At 40.2% G+C, this 23,827-nt stretch overlaps 1 protein-coding gene across 1 annotated transcript in view; it reads right to left on the bottom strand.

Annotated features, from left to right (window-relative positions):
* The window catches only part of LOC106494429 (chloride channel protein D-like), an 82,849-nt gene that overhangs the window by 17,891 nt on the left and 41,131 nt on the right, over positions 1–23,827 (bottom strand). Inside the window, exons 12-13 of the mRNA XM_013954668.2 lie at positions 19,807–19,973; positions 1,698–1,877 (exon numbers count right to left, since the gene is read on the bottom strand). Coding sequence (XP_013810122.1) covers positions 1,698–1,877; positions 19,807–19,973 — 347 coding nt within the window. The remainder of the gene's footprint in view (positions 1–1,697; positions 1,878–19,806; positions 19,974–23,827) is intronic.

Below are 23,827 nucleotides of genomic sequence, written 5' to 3'. Positions count from 1 at the left end.
TATAAAGCTGCTTCTCTTTGGGATGTGATGACAAAGTTTCCCTTCCGTCCTTTTGCTTAGTTCCACACAACTCTGCTCTGCATTACAAAGCACAACAGTATTTACATAAACTCAGCATACTCCTCAACAGCCTGGAACTCTCACTGCCAGGTATTTGGTGAATTAACAAGGAAATGGTGAGACTATAAATTGCATTTGAAGGGAACTTTGGCTGGATCAGTTGTTAGCATATTTTCTAGTTTTTTTGCCACAGACAGCTGAGAACTAAAAGAACACATGAGTCTATGGTATATAACATCTTCCTGTTGATGCACACTGTAGATTGTCACCCAGATATTTAGGTTTTAGTGCCTTAGCATGTCTCTTATTAATAACATTTACAATAGCATCACCATGAGGGAATAAGTATACCTATATGATAGTGCACTTACTGATGCCGTTACTCCTTCAGATCACTGCATCCCAAACAATCTCCACTGTAGAATTCTCTCATTCCAAGCAGTTATTTCCCTTCCTAAAAGGTTCATACAAGTGTTTCGCCTGTCAGTGAAGCAAGTTCACAATTTTTATTAAATATTCACTCCTTTCACTTCTTCATCCTCCAAAGCTACAGCTGACTACAGAGCTATGAGGTCGGTTGGTGTGATCCAGCTGCTAGTGGTTCATCCTTAAAACATTTTTATAAAGCAGGCAAGGAGACAAGTCCTAACCAAATTTCCACTGATAACACACTGATGACTTTTTTCTTATCCAAATTAATGGAAGAAAATACTTTTACCCATTCTTTCTTTCTCTCAGATAGCTCCCAACTGGCATCCAATTAAGAGGATAAACCAGAAGTGGATTAAAAAAAATTCTCTACTAGGAAAGATGCAAGAATACTGTGATCATTCAGAACAAATGATACTATGCAGATTATGAAAGACAATGATATTAAAATATAAAACTGACAATGTGTTTGTACTATGGTTATTGGAAGCATAATGGGACTTTGTTGTGTGAATTCCTGAGCAGTTGCATATGCATCTTCTCCTTTCCTCTAGGATATCCAAGGTGGGAATTAAGTCATTGCCTGTTCTGCTCGTGACTCACCACTCAAAGGACAGTCCTAAGGTACATTGCTGAAAGGATGGATTTAGTCTTGTAAATGTATGAAAGAGTACCAGCAAAACATTATTTATCAGGATATGGTTTTTAAGAGTTCCCAGCATAGCAAGGACTCCCTTAGCCCAACTCATGTTTACAGTAGAATGTTACTTCCAGTGATTTTGTTGTTTATCTAGTCTGTCATATGATTTGCATTAACTCATTTCCTGTAAAAGCACACACCAGTAAAATGAAAAAAATGTAAAGAATGAGCAGGCCAACTTCAAACTGACATGTGACATTTTATGAGCAGCTAGATCAAAATCCTCTTAAAAGACTATTTTAGTGAACATTTAAGGCTCTGAAGGGCAATTTTCCCTTTTTCTGAAATTCAGTTAAGGCAATTTCATTCTGTTCAAAAAATCCCTGATGCAATAGATAACCAGGACTTTCAAGCTTTCCGAGAGTAAGGGACACCTGCCATTCATGCCAAGGAAAGTAGGAGCAAGCTTCATATCCATCCCACATAATCTTGATAAACACACACATAAAGAAAACATCTGAAAAATGGCTGGAAACATCTTGTAATATCAATTTGATGGTGCTTTTACCTTTTAATAGTTCCCTGGAACACCTCTGCTTGGCCTGACTTGGGCCTGTAAACCACTGGGAATCCACCATGGCTCGTACTTCCAAGAAGCCGAGCCAACGAGGCAATGTTTTCCTTTAGGTAAAGGACTCTGACACGAGGTTCCATGACGTCTCTGGCAGAGAACAATTCCAGGTTCAACCTGAAAGACACAAAGCAGACAGCCAAAGAACTATTTAGTAAACAGGAAATGAGGCATACTGTACCACGTTAGCATTTGATGAGTTTATAATATGTTAGTAAATTACTTCAGGATGGAAACCAATCTGTTTTATTTGCAAATGTAAAAAAAACGTAATTACCCAATAAAAGTGCTTATCAAGCATTGCCTCTCCTTGTACAAGATACATGACAAATTCAACCATATGCATTACATGGTCATCCTAGACAGGATATTGTAAGACTCATTTATCAATTTTCATGACTTTTCTCATTAAAAAAAAGATTCTTAATCTGATCTGAAATCCTCTGGAATTCTGGCTGAGATCATATAGTTTAAAGCTAAGTACTTCAGAGAAATTCAGGCTTACTCTCATTATTGCAATATTTTTTTGTGGCAGTAGCAACTGGAAGGCTGGCCCTTCCAAGATTTTCACAAATCATACGCTATTTTTCCAATATTTTCTAACAGTTTCCAGGTTCTAGGCAAGATTTCAGGAAACAATGCATGAACATACATTAACTGAAAAACGTGTATACCCACTATTTCTGAGAGTAGGGTGGAATGAAAAATAAAATACGAAATTCAACAGTAATTTCTACGGAATTACATTAGGCCAGATTCTGATCACTGAGGTCAATGAACTGGTCTAGTTGTAAATTTGTTTTATATTTTCTATTTTCAAAAATACATTAATTATTCTGATTATCATCTGGACACAGCATAAACCAGAATCCCCTGTTCAGACAAGGGCTGACACAAACCACAGACAGAGACAACTGGAGCATAAATTTGACCACATCCTGTTTTACCAATGTACCTTTCATCCCTGTGGAAAAAAAGCAACTATTTCCATATGCTGTTAATTATTGTCCCCCCTCCTGGGAGACACAAGGTTATTTTTTCAAGCCAGTTACTGTGATGTCTTGTGAGGTGTCTAGGAGTGACTGAACTGAGAAGACAATGCACTTCATAAACATGGCATCTACACAGCTGTGAAACAAGTTTCTGCTTCTTCTAAGCTGAGATGTTTTTAAATGAATCCTGAAAAAGAATAGTCTTATATGCACTGAATCACGTCATACCCATCCTCCATTATATGAAACAGACAGCAGGCAATGAAAATTTGGAGCACCATCTTATTATGGATTCACATTTCAAGAGACTGGAATACCATCTTATGGATAAATGAACCTCTCTGAGCCATATTTTGTCACCGACTTAAAGTGACTTAAAATTTGCTTGCCTTAAGCTTTGTCTACACAGACCATTCACTATACTACTACTAACAGTACTATACCTAGCATAGTCAATACAGCGTGAAAACATGATTAATTATAATAGATATTTCCTGCATTACTTGAAGTATGTGCAAATCCTGAATGATTTTTAAGATCAGCAAGAGTAATGTGAAAACAGTTTTACGCTACAGCAGTTCCTACAGTGTATTTCTTATCAGGACATAGGTTTCCCATCTTCATAACCTTCCAGTTTTGCTCTATTGCATGGGAAGTGAATGTTCAAATTATGCAAAAGTCCATGAAACATCCTTAGGCTTTCTCAAATCAGTCATTTCTATAAGAACAGATAGTTTGTTGTACAGTTCTGTGTTCTCGGTTTTGTCATCACCATAAAGTGTCCATGTTGTCTATGGTAGCTATAGGTCAGCTTTTTCAGACGTAAGAACAACACACTAAGGACTGGTGCTGATTCACTGCTCATTGTCAGTAGTGTTTCTTTCAATTACTCTGTCTATTGCTGTAAAAAATAATATTGCTTTAGGGAGAGGGGGAAAAAAGCATCGCCTTCAGGAATTCCCCTATGCAATCCCACTTTCCAGTTTCCTGAACAAGCCAGGACATATTCTCTTGAAGTCCAGGGTCTGTACTCTGCTACTCTTCTTCCTCACTCCCCTCAGGATCTTGAACTCCACTATTTCATGGTCATTGCTGTCAATGATACTATTGATGATCACTACTCCAACCAGTTTTTCTTAATAGTGAAGAGCAGATCCAGCTGTACATCACTCCCTGTTGGCCCATGCAGTATCTGTATCAAGAAATTATCCTGGATACCCTGCAGAAACCTCCTTGACTGCTTGCATCCCTCCATGTTGCTTTTCCAGCAAACATCAGGGAGGCTAAAGTCCCCCTTGAAAATGAGGATCTGTGATCCAAAGACTTCCTCAAGTTGTTTAAAGAAGGGTTTGTCCATTTCCTCACCCCAGTAGGGCAGTCTGTAACAAACTCCAACTACAATGTCACCCTCGCTGGCTTCTCTTCTGACTCACAAATTCACAACCACAACCTTCCATCCCATGAAGAGCTCCATGAGTCTTAGCTGCTCCTTCATACAGAAAGGGGCATCTCCATCTTTCCTGAAGTTCTTGTATCCGTCCATCGCAGCACTCCAGTCATGCAAGCTGTCCCACCACGTGTCAGTTATTCCAACAATGCTGCAGTTCTGTCATTGCATCCAGAGCTCTAGTTCCTCCTGCTTCTTTCCCTAAATGCAAGCATTTGTGTACATACACTTGAGGCAGGTGTCATTTTGCCCTGTTTTACCATTCCTGAAGCCTCTTGTTCCTGTCACACTGCACCCTTTACTTTTGACCTCTCTCCACCACTACCGCACTTAATTGTGAGTTGTAATCTCCCTTTCCCATTCTTCCTAATTCAAAAATCTCCTCCTCATCTTGGCCAACCTGTTAGCAAAGATGATTTTCCCCCCACTCTGCCACATGGATCCCATCTCTCCCTAACAGTCCTTAACTGGGGTCCCATGGTTGTAAAAGCCAAATTCATGTCGACCACTCCAGCTGTACAACCACTTGCTGACCCACAGGATCTGTCTGTTCCTCCCCAAGCTTTTCTCCTGCATCAGCAGGATTGAGAACATCATCTGAGCCCTCATGTCCTTGACCCTCATCCCCAGAGACTTGTAGTCACTCTTGATACACTTAAGGTCTTCCCTGGCAGTGGTGCTGGTGTCCACATGGATAAGCAGCAGGAAGTAGCAGTCCAAGGGCCAGACAATCCTCGATGGTCTCTCCACAGCCTCCCAGATCAGAGCCACCAGCCAGCAGAAAACCTTCATAGACAGCAGGTCAGGTTGGCAGACGAGGGCCTCCATCTCCCACAGGAGGAAGTCCCCCTTGGCTACCGTTTGCTGCTTCCTCTTGGTGCTGCTGCATGCTTCAGGCTTTGCTAGTTCAGATGCTTCCCCAGGCATGGCTTTCTACCCCAGGCATGGCTTTCTCCTCCTTGTGTGTTACCAGAGCACTGAACATATTCTAAAATTGTAGGTCTGAAGGTGGAAAAGCCATCTTCCTGTTGGCAGAAGTCACAAGCCTCCAGCCTTTCCCATCCTAGGAGTCTCTTTCTGCCCCACACCACCTACCACAGTCTCTGGTGGCCCCTCCTTCTGTGCAGCTGGGTGTTCAAGCTCTGGCCTCTGAAAGTCTCTGTGAAGATGCTGTCAATCTCTTCCATCTTGTCTTATGTTGTACAGTCTGCTCACCTCTTCCCACAGCTTGGTGACACAGCTCATCACCCAGAGCTCATTTCCCACAGGCAAGGACATTGTTTCCCCTGCTCCAGCCCCAAGGAGAGGCACCAGGCACTGCCTGCAGCCCCGGACCTGCAGAGCTGCCCCATCCCTTGGGAGCTCTCTCTCTGCTGTGCTGTGGTAGTTGCTTCAATGGTGCTGGCAACCGTGCTCTGTGGCACATCACCACCACTGTTGCTGAGTCACACGTTGCCGTCAGCAGAGTCTCTGGCCTCTTGTCCCTTTGATGCAAACTGCTGCTTCTGAGGGCTGCCCTCTGGGATCACCACTCTGGGCCTGATGGTTACATAGTTCTCCTCCTCACACTAGTTAAATTTGACCCTTCCTTACCAGGGTCAACTTTGCCCAGCAACAGCTGAGATTCAAAGACAGCAGAAGAAGCTCCCAGAAGAGCCAGAAACAGAGCATGAACAGTGAACAGGAGCCTAAAAACCACCCTGGGCACCTGTAGGTGCACTACTCCACCAATGGCCACGCTTACTGCCAGTTTGTGTTTGCAGTCCTCTGGCTCGCTGTGCTCCCTAGGGGCTGGTAAATGGATGCTGTGCCCAGGCACTTGCCCCTCCTGGGCAAAGCCCCCACCACCAGCAGGTCCCTTCTCATGCAACTACGACCCCCGAGTTCTCAAAGGCTCCCCGAGCGCTCTTTGCTCAGCCCGTGAGCACCGTCACTGCTGCGCACTCCTGCTGCAATAAATCCCTTAGTTTCACAATGCAAACTGAATTTCAAGCAAGGCATTTCATTTACCATTTTGAAAATGCCTTTTTATATGAAATAACCACAGGTACTTACGTTTTGATTGTATCTTGTAGATCTTTCTCACATGATTAGATTCACCTCAAGGAGAGATGCAGGGTGGTAGTCACACTACTAAAATAGTTCTAGCATCAATTTTTATTTTATAGGATGTGTGAGAACACTTTTTCCTAAAATGTAATTCACTACAGTAGCATAATGTGTTAGAGTATTAAGACTATTTCACAAAAGTTACAATATCCAAGTTTCGGGTTCTTTTCAGGAAGCGCACCCACAGCTCTGGGTATCACAGGGAACAAATCGGCCTTATGACCTGAATAAGAGACATTCGTTTGGTAAGAAGCCAATATCCCTGAATGGTAAACTGTCTTGGCATGATTCATGGAAATGTAGTTCGGGCCCTGTTGCTATTAAATTCAATGGAAGTTTTCCCACCGAAATAAATTGTTAAGGGTCTAACCATAACAGATCTAGTCATAACATGGAGGTTTCCTTAGACAACATTTGGTTCAAGAAAACTTGTCTTTTCTTAAAAAGTAGTTTACTCTATATTTCATGCAAATTTAAAATGATTAAAAGAACTTAAAGAAGGGCGGGGAGGAGAAGCACAATGCTAACTTAAATGCAGTCCAAGGACCTAGGGGGATAAGAATACAGGCAGCAGTGCTGCTTGCTTGGATTTATCCGCAAACTCGCCTTTGTCTTTTTTAGCTGTTGCTCCAGTCCTCCTCTTTCTGTATTGAGAGTGTTTACCTATTGACTAGCCACAGGCCTTCTTGCTTAGACCAGCCCTGAATTTTATTTGGACTTCTTGTAAACCATTGTTTTATTGCCCTGACTGGCTATTGCATCTTGTATAAATAGTTCTCAGAAGTTCGTTGGGGGTTTGCATAATGTTTGAAGTGATTTGTCAAGAGCATTTAGGCAGCACGGTCAGAACTCTGAACAATTGCAAGGGTGGGTTGGGTAGCTTAAAGGAACACTATCAAGTTGGAGATCATTAAAACTACTTACCTGTGTTATAAAAGCCATCAATTATTAGAACGATTCAGTTCTAGTATCTTCTATTCAAGAGTTTTCTAAGACTTGGAGTTGTTTTTTTTTTTAATACACTTTACTTGGACAGAAAAACTAAACACATTTCTTTCATAAAGCCATTCCAGTACAGAACCAACCATACTGCTGTTAAGACCTGTACATTATAAATATAGTTTATTAATGTTAGCTTTCTTTTTCTCTAGCATCTTCAGAGAAATCCCATTGTGAAAAAACTCACAACATTGCAGGAAGTTGCTTACATTTAAATCCAAATTCTTTTAAAAAATAAAAATAAAAAAATTTCTACATACTGGTCAGAGGTCCACCAATTTTCTTTTAAGCAAGCCATTTGGTAAAAGCCAACTATGAAAAGGCTTTTACAAAACCTACATGCCAATATTGATCTCACTATACAGCAGAATAGTATATATGTACTACAGAAGGGCTAATCATGTGCTGATGATTGAATTCAGTCAGAGTTTTGCCATTGATTTCTGTGGGAAAAAAAGATTCTTTAAGTATGCTCACAGAATACCCACTGAGATGAATATATGGAAATTAAAATCTCTAAAAAACCAAGTTATGCTAGAAAAGGACACCACTTTAAATTAACTTTAAAATTGATTTGTCCCACTCAGTGCTAACCCCTGAAATAGACACATTTAAATTGATTTTAAATTAAATTAAAATCAGTAAACGCACAGTGTAAATTGATATCAGTGTATGTGATGTGCTTTAGGTTAATTAGATCTATTTAAAATCAATTTTCAGTGGAACTTTGCATGGCAGACAAGGTCTAAGACTCCTCACTATCTCTTTTTTTTAGCTGAACACTAAATCAAGGGAGAAATTCTTCTGGTTAAATAGGAGCCAAAAGTTTGGCAGAGTTCAGTCTCTGTTCAGTATATCTACAAATATTTATATTGACTGTAAGTAGACAAGCTTCCCAGCATCCACTGGTCCTGGTTCCCTCAATATCCTTAAACGAGGGGACATTTAGCTACTCAGTCTAAAGGCCTTTGGCCAGTACAGCACTTATTGCGAAATGTGTTGTTTGGGTTAGCTGAATGTCTCTGTCACTTGTTTCCCAGAGAGGATTTGAAAGTTATATATGTTTAGCAACTACCGTATGCAAAAGACAAATGGATTTCCACATGGTCTCATGATCTCCTGGGAAACTGTCTCTCTCTATGCCTTGAAAAACTGCAGAACAAAAAAGAAGCAAACCCCCCCCCCCCAAAAAAAAAAAAAACAGATAACAAAGCCTTTGTGTTTTGGAAAAGTAATGGATTTGTTGTTATTTTTTGGAATGTTTATTTTTTTTCTGCCAAGAGCTTGCTTCTCTGTTCCTATATCCCTTATGAGGTTTGTCCCATCAGCATTGTCAGGATAAAATACTATCAAGCTATAAAAATAGCAGCTCCTCCTCACTTTGTATAGATATAATTGTTTGTGTAAGGGCATTTAGCTTTAAAAAAATCAATTAGGCTGTGCATGAAACCTAGGGGTAAGCAGGTGAAAGATCACCTGAGTGGATCTGTATCCTGGAATTACTCAAGTGACAGCTTAAAAGCTAATATCTCAGTGCTCTACATGCTGAATTGTTACAGTCTAGGTAAAAATATAAAGGACATTGTTCTTGACTTAGTTTGCACAGTGCATATCCAAAAACAAATTCAGAAATGTAACTAGCCATTTACAGATTTAGTCAGGTAAAACAGTATTAAGTGGAGCATGGGCATCTAAACACTCAGAGCTATTCACAGTGCCTGCTCACTACTATCACCCATCCTGAATACATCTAAATTCAATTGGTATTGGTATTGAGAACCATGCATTTCCCCACACGAGTAGCAGCATGTTTAGAAATATCTCAGTCCACAGAAGTAGCTGTCTAACACTCATCTACTCTCAGACCTCACATATATATTGATAGCACTATAAGTCTATAAGCCACTACAAAGCACTGCACCGTGGCCATTGAAGGCGTTCAACAGACATGACCTGGTGTCCTTCTTTCTTCAGGAGACTACATTTGGCTGAAAAGTGGGAGATTAGAAATTGTTTCTCACCAGCCTTTGGGGATCCAAACCCTCACCTGGGATCTCCCAAAAACAGTGGATGTTCCAGCACCCAGGCTCTCAGAGAGCTGGGTAGCAAACATTCTCCTGGTAAGGTCACCCACATTGTCAGGAAGGCAGGATCCAGGGAAGCAGTGCTTATCAGGCTCTTCAGAGACTATAAATCTGTGAATTTTTATTATGAACTAAAGGTCACTACTGGTCATTATATTCAAGTATACCTCAAAATTTCTATTAGTGCAACCCCCTTCTCAGCTCCTGTACTTTTGTGCAGTGATCCTGAGCCTCTCTGCAGGTTTTTTCACTAACTGGGAGTTGCTAACTACCTATAGTTGCTGATGGGCACACAACTCTTGGAAGGCCCAGGCAATCACTGCTGCAAGTATGAACGCTACAAGTGTCTAGGAGGGACAAAGCCGCTGCCCAGAAGCATAGGTAGTTAGCGGTTCCCCAGCTGGTGGAAACAATCACTTTGGACTTCTCCCCCAATTCCTGTTCAGGGTTGTGGCTGTGCTGTATACCAAAGGGCAACTCTGTGATGCTAAGTGTTGAGCTGAGGACTGCATAAAGTTGATCAGTAGAAAATGCTAGGCACAGGAATATACTTGAGGCCCTCCCGCTCTCCAGAGGGGTCTGTAAGATGCCCCTATATCTAGCTACACAGTATTTTCTCTCCACAGGTAGAGACCTAGTAGAGAAAAAGTCCACATTTTACCTAAAAAAACAAATGATTGATAATATTCAACACCTATATACAAACTATATGTCAGAACAGACATCCATATTTACAGATCATCATTTGTATCTGTAATACTCATACACCTATGAATGTGTATAAACGTATACAGAGAGAAAGATACAAAGATGGATTACCGATCTTGACGTGCAAGACAATTTTACATATATATGACTTATTACTGTATTCAGAAAGGGAATGATTCAGTTATCTTTTCATTCTCCAAATTATTATCTGAGCCCATAAGAATCTTCTCTTAAAAAAATGTTAAGTCTGTGTAAAATCCATCTGCTCTGGCATTATAACCAACCAGAGGCAAAGAAAGTAATTTCTCAAAATCACACCAGTACAAGCTATTTAAATTCAAAGAAACGTTCCAAACGAACTTCCACAGGAATAAAGTGAGAGAATTAAATTGTGCGCTAAAATATATACCTCATGATCTTGCTCATAATTGAACAAATGGGGAAATGAATGTTCTCTGGATAGATCACTGCAGAGCAATTTCCAAGGGAAATTTGCAAAATATGAAACTGGCTCTTGCCGTTCAAATGCAATAACATGATGAGTTTCTTGCAAGCCTATGCCAAAAAAAAAAATCCAAACTGGAAAGAAGAGAGGAAAGCTCCTATGAGAGCATTTTTATAAAAGCTTCATTCAGGGCCTCCACCCTCATGTACTGTACCAGCCACCTTAGTTTTTCTGCTCTGCCTGATCCAAGAAAGCACCGACTAGTGTTAGAAATGCTGACTTTAAAGCTTTGGGGAATGGATAGTGATAGCAATATATGTTTTAATAATCAGCCACAATTTATCAGATGACCTTTTAGGCAAAATGAGGTACAGAGATTTAGGCCTAAAAGACTATAAGAGGAATAAAGTAAAGTAATACAGATGAAAAAAGTATGAAAAGATGGATTTCAAATAGCTCAGTATCTCCAAGAGTCAGGCACTTTCTAATGGAAAAGGGTAGTCTGGTTATTAAAACATAACACTGGGTAACTGGAGATACAGATTATTTCCTGTTCCCAGCCCAGTAAACAGACATTTTTGACACTTATAACCAGGATTTCAAGCAAAGGCACTTCTCTTTCTAGCTGTACAACAAACTGCCTTAGAAAAGACATTTAACCCCTCAAATGTCAGCATTCCCATTTCTAAAACAAAGTTAGTCCACTTGTCACCCTTATGTCCCAAGCATATTGGGAACCATAATTAATTACTTACAAAAAATACTGCAAGTTATTATACAGCCTTCTACATATATTCTTCATACTAAAAATCTTTCTTTAACTAAAACCCCTGCTCTCTAAATACCATTCGCGTTTTTGCCTAGATTATGACTTACAGCAAGGAAGCATCACTACAAATGAAGGATATGCGTGTACTTACACCCCAGTTAAAAACAAGATCAGTGTCAGTACTACACTCTTCTGGAAATTAAGTGGTGATCTATCTGCACCTGACAGTGTATTTATAATGAAACATTTATTTTTATATATATATATATATATATACACACATATATCCCAAATTCTAGGAGGGGATTTTATGAGTCTGACCTGTTTTCTTTCTTTCGTTATCTCCAACACTAGGACTCTCTTCAGCCTCCTCAGGCTCTTTCCGTCTGCTGCCACTTTCATCTCCTATTCACCTACTGTCACAAATCCACTTACCGAATGGCAGCAGCTAATAAAACTATGCTTATGACTTTATGGCTTGCCATAAAACTACTCCATTCTGTGCCCCCTTTTTGCTGCACTTTTGCTATGGCTCTGCATATATTCAGTGTACTGCAGAACAAGCTTCCCTTGTGATTGTATGAAACAGCATTTAATGGCTTTGCAAAACTGATATTATTTCTGAAAAGGATATTTCATTTCTCAAATGTGTAAAAATTCATTAAAGTATTTTGTGCCATCTGTTTCCCCTTTTGCAAATAAATAATTCTTTCCATCATGACAATCCCTATGACAAACTACTAATATTTATGAGGATGTAGCAACACTCTCAGGAACAGAAAAAGTGGCCTAGATGTGAGTATCATCAGCAAAGAGAATTAATTTCAGCTTGAGGTGAACTCGGAAGTAGTCCTAAGTGCAATAGTAAAGATACTATCCTTATGTGAAACTCAAGAATACTGAAATGTCAATATAACTATTAAACGAGTGGATGTCATTATTCCAATATCCAACAAAGTCTCCCAGGGGACTTTAGCAAGCTTTGAGTCAGAGCCACCATTACTTGAATGAATTCAAACAGTTGTTGAACTTCATGAGAAGGGGTTTGTGCGATTAGCCGTTCCACCGGCACAGCTGGATTTCCGGTGGGCTTGGCTGTTTTTAAGTGGAAAGTGTCAGTATCTGCCAGCTGGAGGCCAGACACCAGAGCAGACTTAACCAATTAGTGGAATACCCCATCCAGCGGCTGGCCACGCTCTGCATGCATGCGTGTGTGTGCGCGCGCGTGCTCCACCTGCATGCTACCACATCTGAAAGCTGCACTGGGGCCCATACAGGCCACAGGTAGCCTGTCCTCTCAGGTGAGCCAAAAGGGAATCTCCTTCTTGCTGGGACAGCAGAAGCCGTGCTGAGTTTCCCGCAGCTGAAAGTGGCTGTGTGCATGTTTGACACATGGGCCTATAGGAGGTTGGACTGGCTCATTCACTGTCAGTCAGTTAAGTCTGAAATACAAGTTATTAGTTCCATATGCCGCTACAGTGCATTTCCCTCTGTGGAAAGTGTGCAAAGTCACTTCTTTCAGTTGCACAGGATTCCCCAGAAATGGAAAACACATCAAAAGTTGGTGTGGATTTGTCATCCTCCCTGAACATCAAGCAAGCTGCAGCGGTAACTGAGACATTTGTGGAAAGAATTCTCCATGATCCAAAAAGATTCTGTCTTACGCTGACTAATGGCACACTGACATGCAACGGCTGACTCACCATGCGCCTTAAAGCAAGAACCACCACCTCACATTAAGTTCCCATCCTTTGTCACAACATGCCCAACGCTTGCATCAGTCTTGCCAACCACATTACGGTCCCATTCGCACTCTAACCGGGACTTTGCTTTAAACAGGGAGGAGACCTGCCTTGTGACGGGAACTAAACTAGGCTAACTGCTTTAAAACTCACTCATTATATTTGTTCTGCCTGTTGGTGCCCCCAAACTCTCTTCCTAAGGTTTTCCACCAACTGCACCAAACCAGTCTTTCAAATTTTTTTAAGGCTGTTTCCTTTAAAAATCTCACGACAGAAAAACCATTTTTTTTGTCACCACTTCTGAGCTATAATAGAGCAGGTCACAAAGCTGCATCTATCTGAGAATTTAGAGCATAACATTTGCATTCACATTTGTAAATTCAAAATGTTTTCCTCTGGCCAACAGTGATCATGATCTACATATAATCTTGGTAGAACATGTTATTTAAATTTTGTGTATTTCAAGGGGGAAAAATCCAGTTTAAGTCGTTCACAAAAAAATGGAGGGATGGAGAGAATTCAGACCAAAGCTGAGCTTGCAGTCTTTGGATGTATCAGCAAGTATCAGTTCTCAGAGCCTGAAAATTTTCTAGTGTAAAACATTTCACACTCATGGAAAGGTATTTGTACAAATATACAGGCCCTGTGTAAACATTATAGTATTTACAAGCTTCTCCAAGGATTTCAGTGGGAGAGTTCATTGGCTCTTTTTCACTATCCTTGTTGTTATTTTTCTGTATTTAAGCTTCTATTCTATATATTTTGTTCTGAGAACTGCAGCGACTACCAATACACTTCCAAGTGCAGTAGGTGAGCAGTAAGGTATTGCTCAGCCTCTAGTCCTTCCTATCGAAGGAGGGTCCTGCTGGCAAGGTCTCTGTGAGATCCCTCTCAGCCAGCTACCAGTGCTTTCTCATCCACTGCTCTGTGTAAGGCAGCAGCTCTTACCCTTGAGGGCACAGTGCCAGCTCCATCTCTCATCCTAGACATTTTAGGAAAAAGAATAGCTAATGGTGGGAAAGGCTTATTTTAGGTTGGAGGAAGGGTCATGTCTGCTGGTATTTACTGTAGTATGGGAAGAGTAATTTATTTTATTTGCTCAGATTCCACTCTAAAAATAAACAGCAAGGCAACCAGAATCTTGGGCACCTTTATACAGTTTTACCAATCTAGATAATTAAAGTTGCCTTAACTGATGTGGTATCTTCAGATAGTAACCTCCCTAAACAGTTGTCATTAAAGTAGGTCAAAAATCAGCTTCTAGCATTCACAAGAAATTTTGCCCTTACATAAGGCCTTTCATTTAAGAACCTGACAATACTATACAAAGATAACAGAAGCTAAAGGCCACTTGAAACATATAGGCACTATTTTGCCTTTTGTAACTGAGAAAAATGAGAAATAAATTGGTTTGACCAAAGCAATATAATGAAAAGGGGCAGACCTGAAACAGGACTGTGGCTCCCTTGCAAGCCCCTATTATTCCCATATAGTCTTCCTCTTTCTGTCTTACAAGAATATTTATATTAATACTAATACATGGTTTACATGTGACTTTTTTCCTAAGAGACATTATTCAAATTTGAAAACTGAAATCACTTTATATTAAATTTTAAATTTTGCGTGAACTTTAACATTAAAAAATTTGGAGGAAACAGCATCTCTGAAGATTAAGGCTGAAAAGGCCCATTAGTTCATTTTTGTAGACAACTATGCCACTGAGTGTGGTTTTTCACCCAAATCCTGTAAAGGAAGATAAGCAGATCTCCTGCAAACTACAAAGCTAAATAGCCTTGTTCATCACCACCCTTCAGATAGCAAAAATTACATCAAAAATGTTAAGTATTCAGATTAATATACAGCAGTAACTGTGTCTAGCTGGAAGTTCACCTTCCATTTATGTTCACATTAAGACAGCCTTCTTCACACAGATTCATGCCCGCTAAATATTCACCTTTTTCAGGAACAGTTCTGGACAATCTGAAACCAAGCATAGTCTGAAGGCCTGAACACTGTTAAACAGTCTAATGTTGGCCCTTTTCCAGATAAATAATCATGTGGGAGACAGGCTGGACTTTCCCACAGATTTCTGTGGGAGCTGTGGCAGGGCAGGAGGGTATGATAAGGCCTTTCACCCATCCCATGGTAGCACCACCAATCCCATGTTAAAAACAAGGCAAAGTCGCACTGCTGCTCTTCGGTGCACGTAAAGCTACATCTGACTCTGCCATAGTATTTTTGTCAGGAGGCCAACACTGCAGTTTATGGCTTCATACAGTTGCTTCTCAGGTAATGGAATCATACTAAATTTAAAACCCCAGCATAGAAGAATAGGCAAAAAGGGACTAAAAATCATTCTTTGTCGTGTTTGTATAAGCCTGACATAGAGGCTACTTAGATCTCAAATGTAACTTTAATAAATCTCACCCACATCTCAACACCTCCCCTCCATCATTTCTGTAGCAGCCAGGGTTGTCCCCAACAAAGTGTAGCCTTGTTACAGCAGCTCCCTTTTTCCTTTGTGCAGCCAGAACAGGATCCAGCTTCTACCGCAAACACTCTACAAAAGATGGGCTGGATGCCCTCTGATGTGAAAACATTGCCAAGTCCACCCCCTAATGATGCCTCTCAGGATGAAAGCTAAGCAGCCATGAAATACACTGGCTCCTAAAAGAGGCTAGGTGGGATGCGCCATGTGCATTGTGGTAAGTTGCCTTTGAATGAACACTTGTGTCAGCAGGATGAGTAAGGAATCTTTGAGTTGAGTTGTTACTAGTCTGGGCCCAAACTGAAAAAACACCTAAGCCTGATGATTTTCAAAATCCAAAGCCTCATCTAAAAAAGTGTGCTGATTACACCAATTCTTATAACAGGCCAAACCAGGACCTTGGATCCCAAATAACCCTCAAACTTGGGTTGGCTCAAATTCTGGATCCAGTGTCTGCGGTATGGGCTAAGGGAAAACTAGAAGGGAGAAAAAAAAAAGTCATCCTTACTCCATGGATCTTTAATATGGGGCCACCTCTGATACACTTAAAAAATATATATAATGAGACCACTATAATATGTATTCCAGCCAAAATTCTTGGCTCCCAAAACGAGCTTTATATGGTATGCAGTACAGAAAAACCCAGGAGACACTATAAGAACTTTGACAAGGCTAATATTAAGCTAGAACAAAACAGAACTACTGGCACCAGATCCACTCAGCTCTTAAGTAAACTTGTCCCATTAAAAAGTAGCCTCTAAGATATTTTCTCTCTGAAGTGTATAGTAGCTTATAAAAAGCAGGAAGAGTTGCCAAGTCGTAGATGTGTTCAAGTACTCCTTACCCTCATTAAAGAACATTCCCTGGCAGCTAGCAGCTTTGCGTGTTCCAGTGAACCAGATTTTATAAGGGGGGTGTTTACAGTGGTGTGCAACATAGCTGGAAATCATGGTGCACCGTAGCAGCTATGTACTAGATACAGCTGTGTTTGGAGCCTTATCATGCAGGGCACAGAATACAACAGACAGGATGATCAGCGAGGTTCAAAGAAATAATGAGCATTAAGAAAACAAAACAAGTCTCTCTGCCGCATAAGAAAAAAGGCAACAAAAGATGTCAGTGCCTAAACAGGAACTAGGTAATGAAATATCACTGAGGACCTAAGTCTCGCTTCCTCTGATTTCTCATATACCAGATGGTATTTACAGAGATGTCTTCATAATAATCGTGTACGTAATTCAGCTTCTTAATGTACCCACTTATTTCTGTAGGAGTTCGGTGTTAAATTCTTTGGAGGATCTGGGCCTTAATCCCCCCTTACTAATTTAAAGGCTACTTTCTCTTCTCAGTTCAGTGTCTCAGTCTGGGGAAATAATCCAGCCCTCGAAGAGGAATCAACTAGATGATCTAATACAGAGGGTCTTTTCATCTTTAATATGAAGAATTGGGAAAGAGAACATCCACAATGTCTCTCTTGCAGTGTGAGCGCTGAGGACTAAAAAATGTATGTTCTCTCGAGTTTCTCAGTTTTCCTCCCTGCTACCAACCAGGCACTGTTTTCAAAAGGCTTTTCAGTTTCAGTTGAAGAAGGATCCCAATTAGCGCAGAATTTCTGTGACTTTTAAGCAAGCTGTTAGTTATCTAAGCCTTTCACTCTGCATACACAGCTATACAATTTATCACCTGTTTATAAGCATGTGGTAGTTACCAGTTACTACATAGCTGACCTTATTCTCTGTTATGATTTGGGGAATCCAACAATGCATGGTTTATACATTTTGTGAGCTTATGAAACTGCTAATATCATTGAACATAAAGGATGTAGAACCTGTGTCACCTGTGCTTTGCCAGAGCAGAGATAATGTGAAGCTGAAAATTCCCAGTCAAGCTATTGCAACCAGGGCAAAAGGATGGCCAGCGCAAAATGATGTCTGGGTACAGGAATAAAAGAACAGAAGTACTCCCAAAATGCAACAAATAAGTTGAATTTAAAACCAGCAGAGCCTGAGATACTCAGGGGGATCACTCCAAGATAAAAGACAGACTAGGAAACCAGACAGACAGGCTCTCACAGCATCTTGTTTAAATGCAGAACCAGTTAAAGAGAACACAAATGAGAAAACTCTGTTTGCAGGGAAAACACATGAGAAGAAAAGTCATGGCCAGGCACCTTTCTGTAGAATTCTGACTCAAGCTTCAAGGATGCTTGGAGGAGATGAGGAAACTGAGATAAGGAAATATGTATAGAGACTTTTTTTTTTTAAAAAAGAAAAGCTCCCTTGTCTTAATCTATATAGTTCTGTGCTAAGCAAATTAATAGGAGCTTGGCTTGGAATGCTCACAAAGGCTGCATCTTCAGCTCTTAATTTCCTTCAAATGCCTTTTAAGAGGCAAATTATAAATCCAGAATCCCCTTGAGTCAATATTCAGGTTTTGGGATGCCTAAACTACAAGACAGACTAATCCAGAGGAGGCCTGAGGAGGTCTAACTAGACTGAATCGTGAGGCTTCATTTCTTTGAGAGGATAAAAAGGATAACAAGGCAATGGAGCATCCAAGAAGTGTGCCAGAGAGACCAGTCATGGGCCAGTGCCACAGACTATTCAATGTCTAACATGATTTTGACTAAAATGTGGCAGCCTGTTACACGTCCAGCTATAAAATCTTTACCAAGTTGTGATACTATCTTTTTTGCTTTATTTAAAAGAGTATCAGTATATTCCATGACCGACTTATGCAGAAACTCTCTTTAATGATCCTGGAGAGGAAAGGGAAAGGAATGGGAGGGAAATGAGATTTATATATATGTGTGTGTGTGTGTGTGTATACACACGCACTTATATATATATACGCACATACATACATACATATATTCGTCCTTCAAGTGAACAGGACCTCACTCTGAACCAGGAAAGTAGCTATAATTCTTTCCATGGACTTGTCATCTAATCAGAATACCAAGGGAAACTTTATGGCTTCTTCCCCTCTGCTTTATCTGCCATGCTTCATATAGAAGACATCCATAATATCACAGATTGTTTTTATTTCCTCCTACCACATTGCTGGTTCTTTCTCCCCTCTTGTCAAATACAGCTAGATTACACCCAGCATCCAGTATGCCTGCTAAAAACTTTCAGATACGGCTACATGTGGAAGAAAGTTATAAAGCGTGGACAGAACAAGTCACCAATATTTTTAATCTTCTAAAGGGCTATTTGAAGATACGAGATTCTCCAGTAGACCATAATACCAGGAGAAATGTCAGCTGAAGGGTCCTACAAACAGCTTTGGTGATGGAGGTATACTATCCAAATATGCCTCAGACAAAAGAAAAAGTATTTCTGTGGTCAGTAAATAGATTCACTTTTCCTTCTATTTCTTCACATTACCTACTTCATTCCCAGAAAATTTCTCAAAGAATAAGCATTACAGAAAATTATTTTATAGAAGATAATAGTATAGTTCTTGCTACCTATATATGATAAAAAATAGGGAAATAAAATTTTATGCTCTTACAGTACTTACATTTAGGGGAGAAATTGGTTCTTATGTGTCAATTTCTGGTCGTAAATGCCCACTGACAGACAGAAATTTCAGATAACTAGATCCCACACTGGAAGTTTCACAGTACAGACTGAACAAATCTTACCAGATTTTAAAACACATTAGTCTATTCCAAGCTATTCATTTAGTCTCTCTCTACAGTCAGTGGAGGCGCATCCAGAAGACAAATAATCTCACCTGCCTTAAATTGCTATCCTTGGATAGGAGGAGTCACTGTCTGAAGATGTACATCTTACTCTACTGAATACATAGGAAGTCTAGATTAGTCATTGAGGATCTGAGAAAGGCAAATTCCACCATAAAGGACTCGACGAACTCTTTTGTAGATCATATGCTCTACAGCATCTGCTCACAAGCAAGCCACAGTATCATAGGTGTCTGAGAAAAACCTCTGCTAGGTTTCCCATGAGACCAATTGCACCAATAAACACCATCTAACTAGACAATTTAGGCATTTTAGAGCATTTATGGTTTTCAGGAATCTGGTGACAGCGATAAATCAGATTCTGCTTGTAAACTCTAAGAGACAGGGAGTCTCTTTTTTTTTTTATTTGTACAGCAGGTCACACTGTGGGGTCTTTGCTCAGGTTAGGATCTCCTTTTACTCCTTTGTCTTTCAGAACTCCAGGTCACAGAGGACCCACACAGTCTGGGAGCAGAATGTGACAGCTTAAACATCATCAGCATGAGAGGTCTCACCATTTTTTCCTGTGACGAACAAAAGGCTCCACGTCCAAGTAGGGAATGCATTTCAGCTTCAGGAGGGAACTGTATAAGGATGCATTAAACAAGCCACCAGCCATCTTGGCCACCATGACAGCTAGCATTATCAGTAGCAAGGACTGGACATCATTTGTGATCTCTACCTAAGAAGAAAAGAGAACAAAAGACTTTCCATCTTTTCATATACCTGGAGACAATGACAAAGGCTGCATAGGACTACCTACTTTTTTCATGGAAGGGTTAAGGTTAGAGGGAAGAGGAAGCAATTCAGTCATCCTTACCGTGCTGAAAGTAGAAGGGAGCTCCCCCTCCTTTCCCAGTGTTAGGTAATCAATCAACACTTCCACCAAAGTGCCTTGGCTGATGCAGTGACAGCTCCCCCTCCCGTTTCTATCAGCTTTAAGCGCTGCACTTACATTAAAACTCACATCTGATTCCTGTATTTCAGGTGGCTTGTGATAATTTTGCAGTATCAGAAGAGAGTAAGTAGAGATGGAGTAGCCAGATTGTTTTAAATAGCTTGGCACTGTGACAAATATTAAAAAATGCAAACAAATCCAAATATTTTTCTTTCTTGCTGAGCTCAGGAGATACAAAATTGTTTTCCCATACTACTTCTTCCTGACAGAACAAGCTCCCTGTACAAACATCATCTTGAAGGATGCCAGGAAAGGGAACAAGAAGCTTTCAACAGAAGTCCAGCTAAGGAGATTAGCCAGCAGGATCATCACACAGTTAACGTACTGAACAATGTTCAGCAGTACAAGACATGGTAGAAACATCCCTTTCCCCATGATCATAACTCTGTGACTGTTACACTGCAACATTTATATACACAGAGTATGGTATCTCACTTAAAACATCCTTACCTAAGTGTACTTGCACTTTCTTTCTACATAGTGAGGGAATGATCAGATGACTGGCAAACTATTTAGTGCGTTTTAATCATTTATCCCCTTTCAGCTATTAGTTCTCACCATTGCACTTGAGTCACCATACTGCTAGTTCACTACAACACAAAGGTAAACTATGTTCACTTGGTTTACTACTGCAGATGTTGAACAGCTATGGTGCAGTAACTTAAATCACACCAATATAATTGTCTTGGAGTAAAGGGATTCAAAGTGAATCATCATACACAAGGGAGAGAGTAATGTGAATGTACTTAACACAGTTTATGCCAGCTCACAATCAAGTCAAATATTTTTCTTGGTGAAAATGACTGCACAAAAATATTCCTTGTAATACTACTTTTTATCCAAACTGTTATCTCCACTTCCCATTATTTCCCCTACCATTGCATCCTATAAAAAAAGGAATATACGTTAGCAATTATCCTGGGATTAAATATGCAAAATTTCTTCCTAAAACTAAGAGGTTTTTGCTGAGAAACTTTTTTCCAATTTAGATAAAGTGAATTACAGCATGATATTACCATTTAATGGACCTCATTAATTAGAGATTGTTAAGTACTCCAAGAAGCCACATTCAAAGAATGCCAATAAACACATTTCTCTGCCTGATAAGCTGTACAGCATCCGGGATTTATACTTTCACCCTAGTTCTGTCTCACTTCTACGTTTTGAACAATAACATCAAGGATGATTTAAAGTATATCCCAACAGGGATTCATATGGTAAGCTCAACCTTGTATGACAGGGTCACGCAACTGTCCTTTCTGCTTGGAATAGTTAAGGATTTTCTGAATGTCTTTTTAAACCTAGTATTTGACTGTTTTATTTAAAACACCAATAACATGTCAGTTGAAAGGCAAACAGCAACTGTGGAATTTTAAGAATTGCTTCATCGGATCTGCCACGACTCATTCACACAGATGGAGGCTCCTTTATTACGGATTCCTTTAAAGGTTATTTTTAAAGTATCTTGCTGTGGGAGCTCTTTTGGAATACACCAAGCATAAAAAATATATATATAAAAACACTCTAAAAAGCCAGAAAGACACTCTAAAACTCTAACTTTAAAAACTCTTAGACTGAAAACACTCTGAAGCGATCGCTTTAATCCATATAGAAATAATCTCTTCCCAAACACAGTGAGATCTTGTTCATTCAGTTGTCTAGATACCACCACTACTGTTCCAAAATTCAGGAGAAACCCTCTGAACATGAAAAAGAACTGATTAAAGACTTGAGAATTCAAGCCATATGCCTCTCTTCTTCCAGCTGCAGGAAGCTAAGTGTCCAGCAAATTAGACATCTGCCAAAACTGACAAAAGAATAGGCTATAGTGAAGGCCACCCCAAGGAATAGGCAAAAACAGGCAGACTACAGCAAGCAGACATTATTGCCTGCTTTGTCGAGAGCATGAGGGCATGCCTGGTGCCATAGGAGCAGCTGGGACGTGATGGGTGGTAGCACTGTCTGCTCATCTCAGAAGCAGCAGCTGTGATCCTCCCCAGAACAGCAAGAACCAGAAGTCTGGCTTTCCAGGGCTCTCCCTCCTTCCTTTTCATCCCATTTTCTCCATTCCGCCTACCCGTCCGTCCTCTAGTGGGAACAGCCAAGCTGGCCTAAGCTGGCCTAGCCATCCCCTCCTCATTTATTTTCCCAAACATTCAGCAGTTTTACATCTGCTGTTGAAAAACTCCAAGCCTTGTGCCGACTCTGCCACAGCTGCAGGGCTCCTGCGTGTTGCGATCTGAAGGAAAGGTTCTTCCCTACAACAGAGCATTGAACATTTGCAAAGCAAATGCTTGGAGCAAGCGCCTCTGGGTTCGGCACCGGACTTCACTTCCTCCAAGAGTTAGTGCCTGCTGAGCAGCAATGCTGTTTATCTTTGGCAAGCTAGTATGGTTGAGGTCATTAAAGACATGTTAAAAGCATTTCAAGCAACACCTTTTATATATATATATATGTTTATATGTGTGTGTGTGTGCGCATTATATATATATATGTGTGTGTGTGTGTGTGTGTCTGTGTGTCTGTGTATGTACGTAAAGAAAATTGAAGCTTTGGCCAAAATACAGCTTTCCCAGATTCTCAGCATAGAAGGGAACTAGACAGTCAACTTTTGTGATATGAAATTTTCTTGGAAACAGTTAATACTAAAGCAAAAACGTAAGACAAAGCTGCAGACAACTTAGAAATCAATGATACATTTGAAGTATGAATATGAAAAACAGATAAGATAATTTAAAAATTTTCAAGAAAACTTTGCATGAAAATTTAACCCATTACGTGGACTTAAGATAAGGTGAAAGCGTAGACTAATTATAGATCAAATTACTTGTGACACTCTGTCTAAAGCAAAGGTTTTATGCAAAATGAACTTGATTCCACATCCAGGTATTTGCAGAGCCAGAGAAAATATTATTTCCTACTCACTGGGGGTTTTCAAGTTGCAAGAGAGTATTTATTAGCAAGAAAAGCATACTTAATACAAGAATTAACTCCAGAGATCAACTCTGATTCCAAATGCTGGGGAAGGGAATCACACACAAAAGGTGCCTATGTTACTGTATGTTACTATACAGTAAGAGGGAAATACAGGGATAATCCTGCCACTCTTAGCAGAAAATGGAAAAAATGATTTCAGCAAAACCTGCCAAAAACCTACAGCTAAGAACTAAGCCCATTAATGACAAGGATGATAGCAATGCAGAAGCAAAGTCCTCCCTAGCATATCTTGATAAAAATGAAGAAAGCACAAACTGGTCTACAAAAACTGTCATATATTCATGTGAACTTATATAACTGTATGCACACACACAAAAACACACATAGATACACACACACACACACACACACACATATTTGTGCACTTCATAATGCTTTGCTAGTATTCCCTGTTTAGAGAAGGGCCATCTGCTCCCTGCTGAGCGAGACAAAGTGCAGAGCCTCAGGACTCGTCTGCACAAGGAAGTCAGTGCACAGTGAGCTTGGGTGTGAATTTACAGCATATTAGCTATTCTGCACTAACTGCCCATTTGGGTATTCTAGGCACACAGTGAGTAAAAACCAACACACTTCACCTTCCA

The sequence above is a fragment of the Apteryx mantelli genome, chromosome 2, assembly GCF_036417845.1.
Source record: "Apteryx mantelli isolate bAptMan1 chromosome 2, bAptMan1.hap1, whole genome shotgun sequence".
Classification (NCBI taxonomy): domain Eukaryota; kingdom Metazoa; phylum Chordata; class Aves; order Apterygiformes; family Apterygidae; genus Apteryx; species Apteryx mantelli.
The sequence above is the reverse complement of the archived record's forward strand: the minus strand, read 5'-3'. Positions and strand labels throughout refer to the sequence as shown.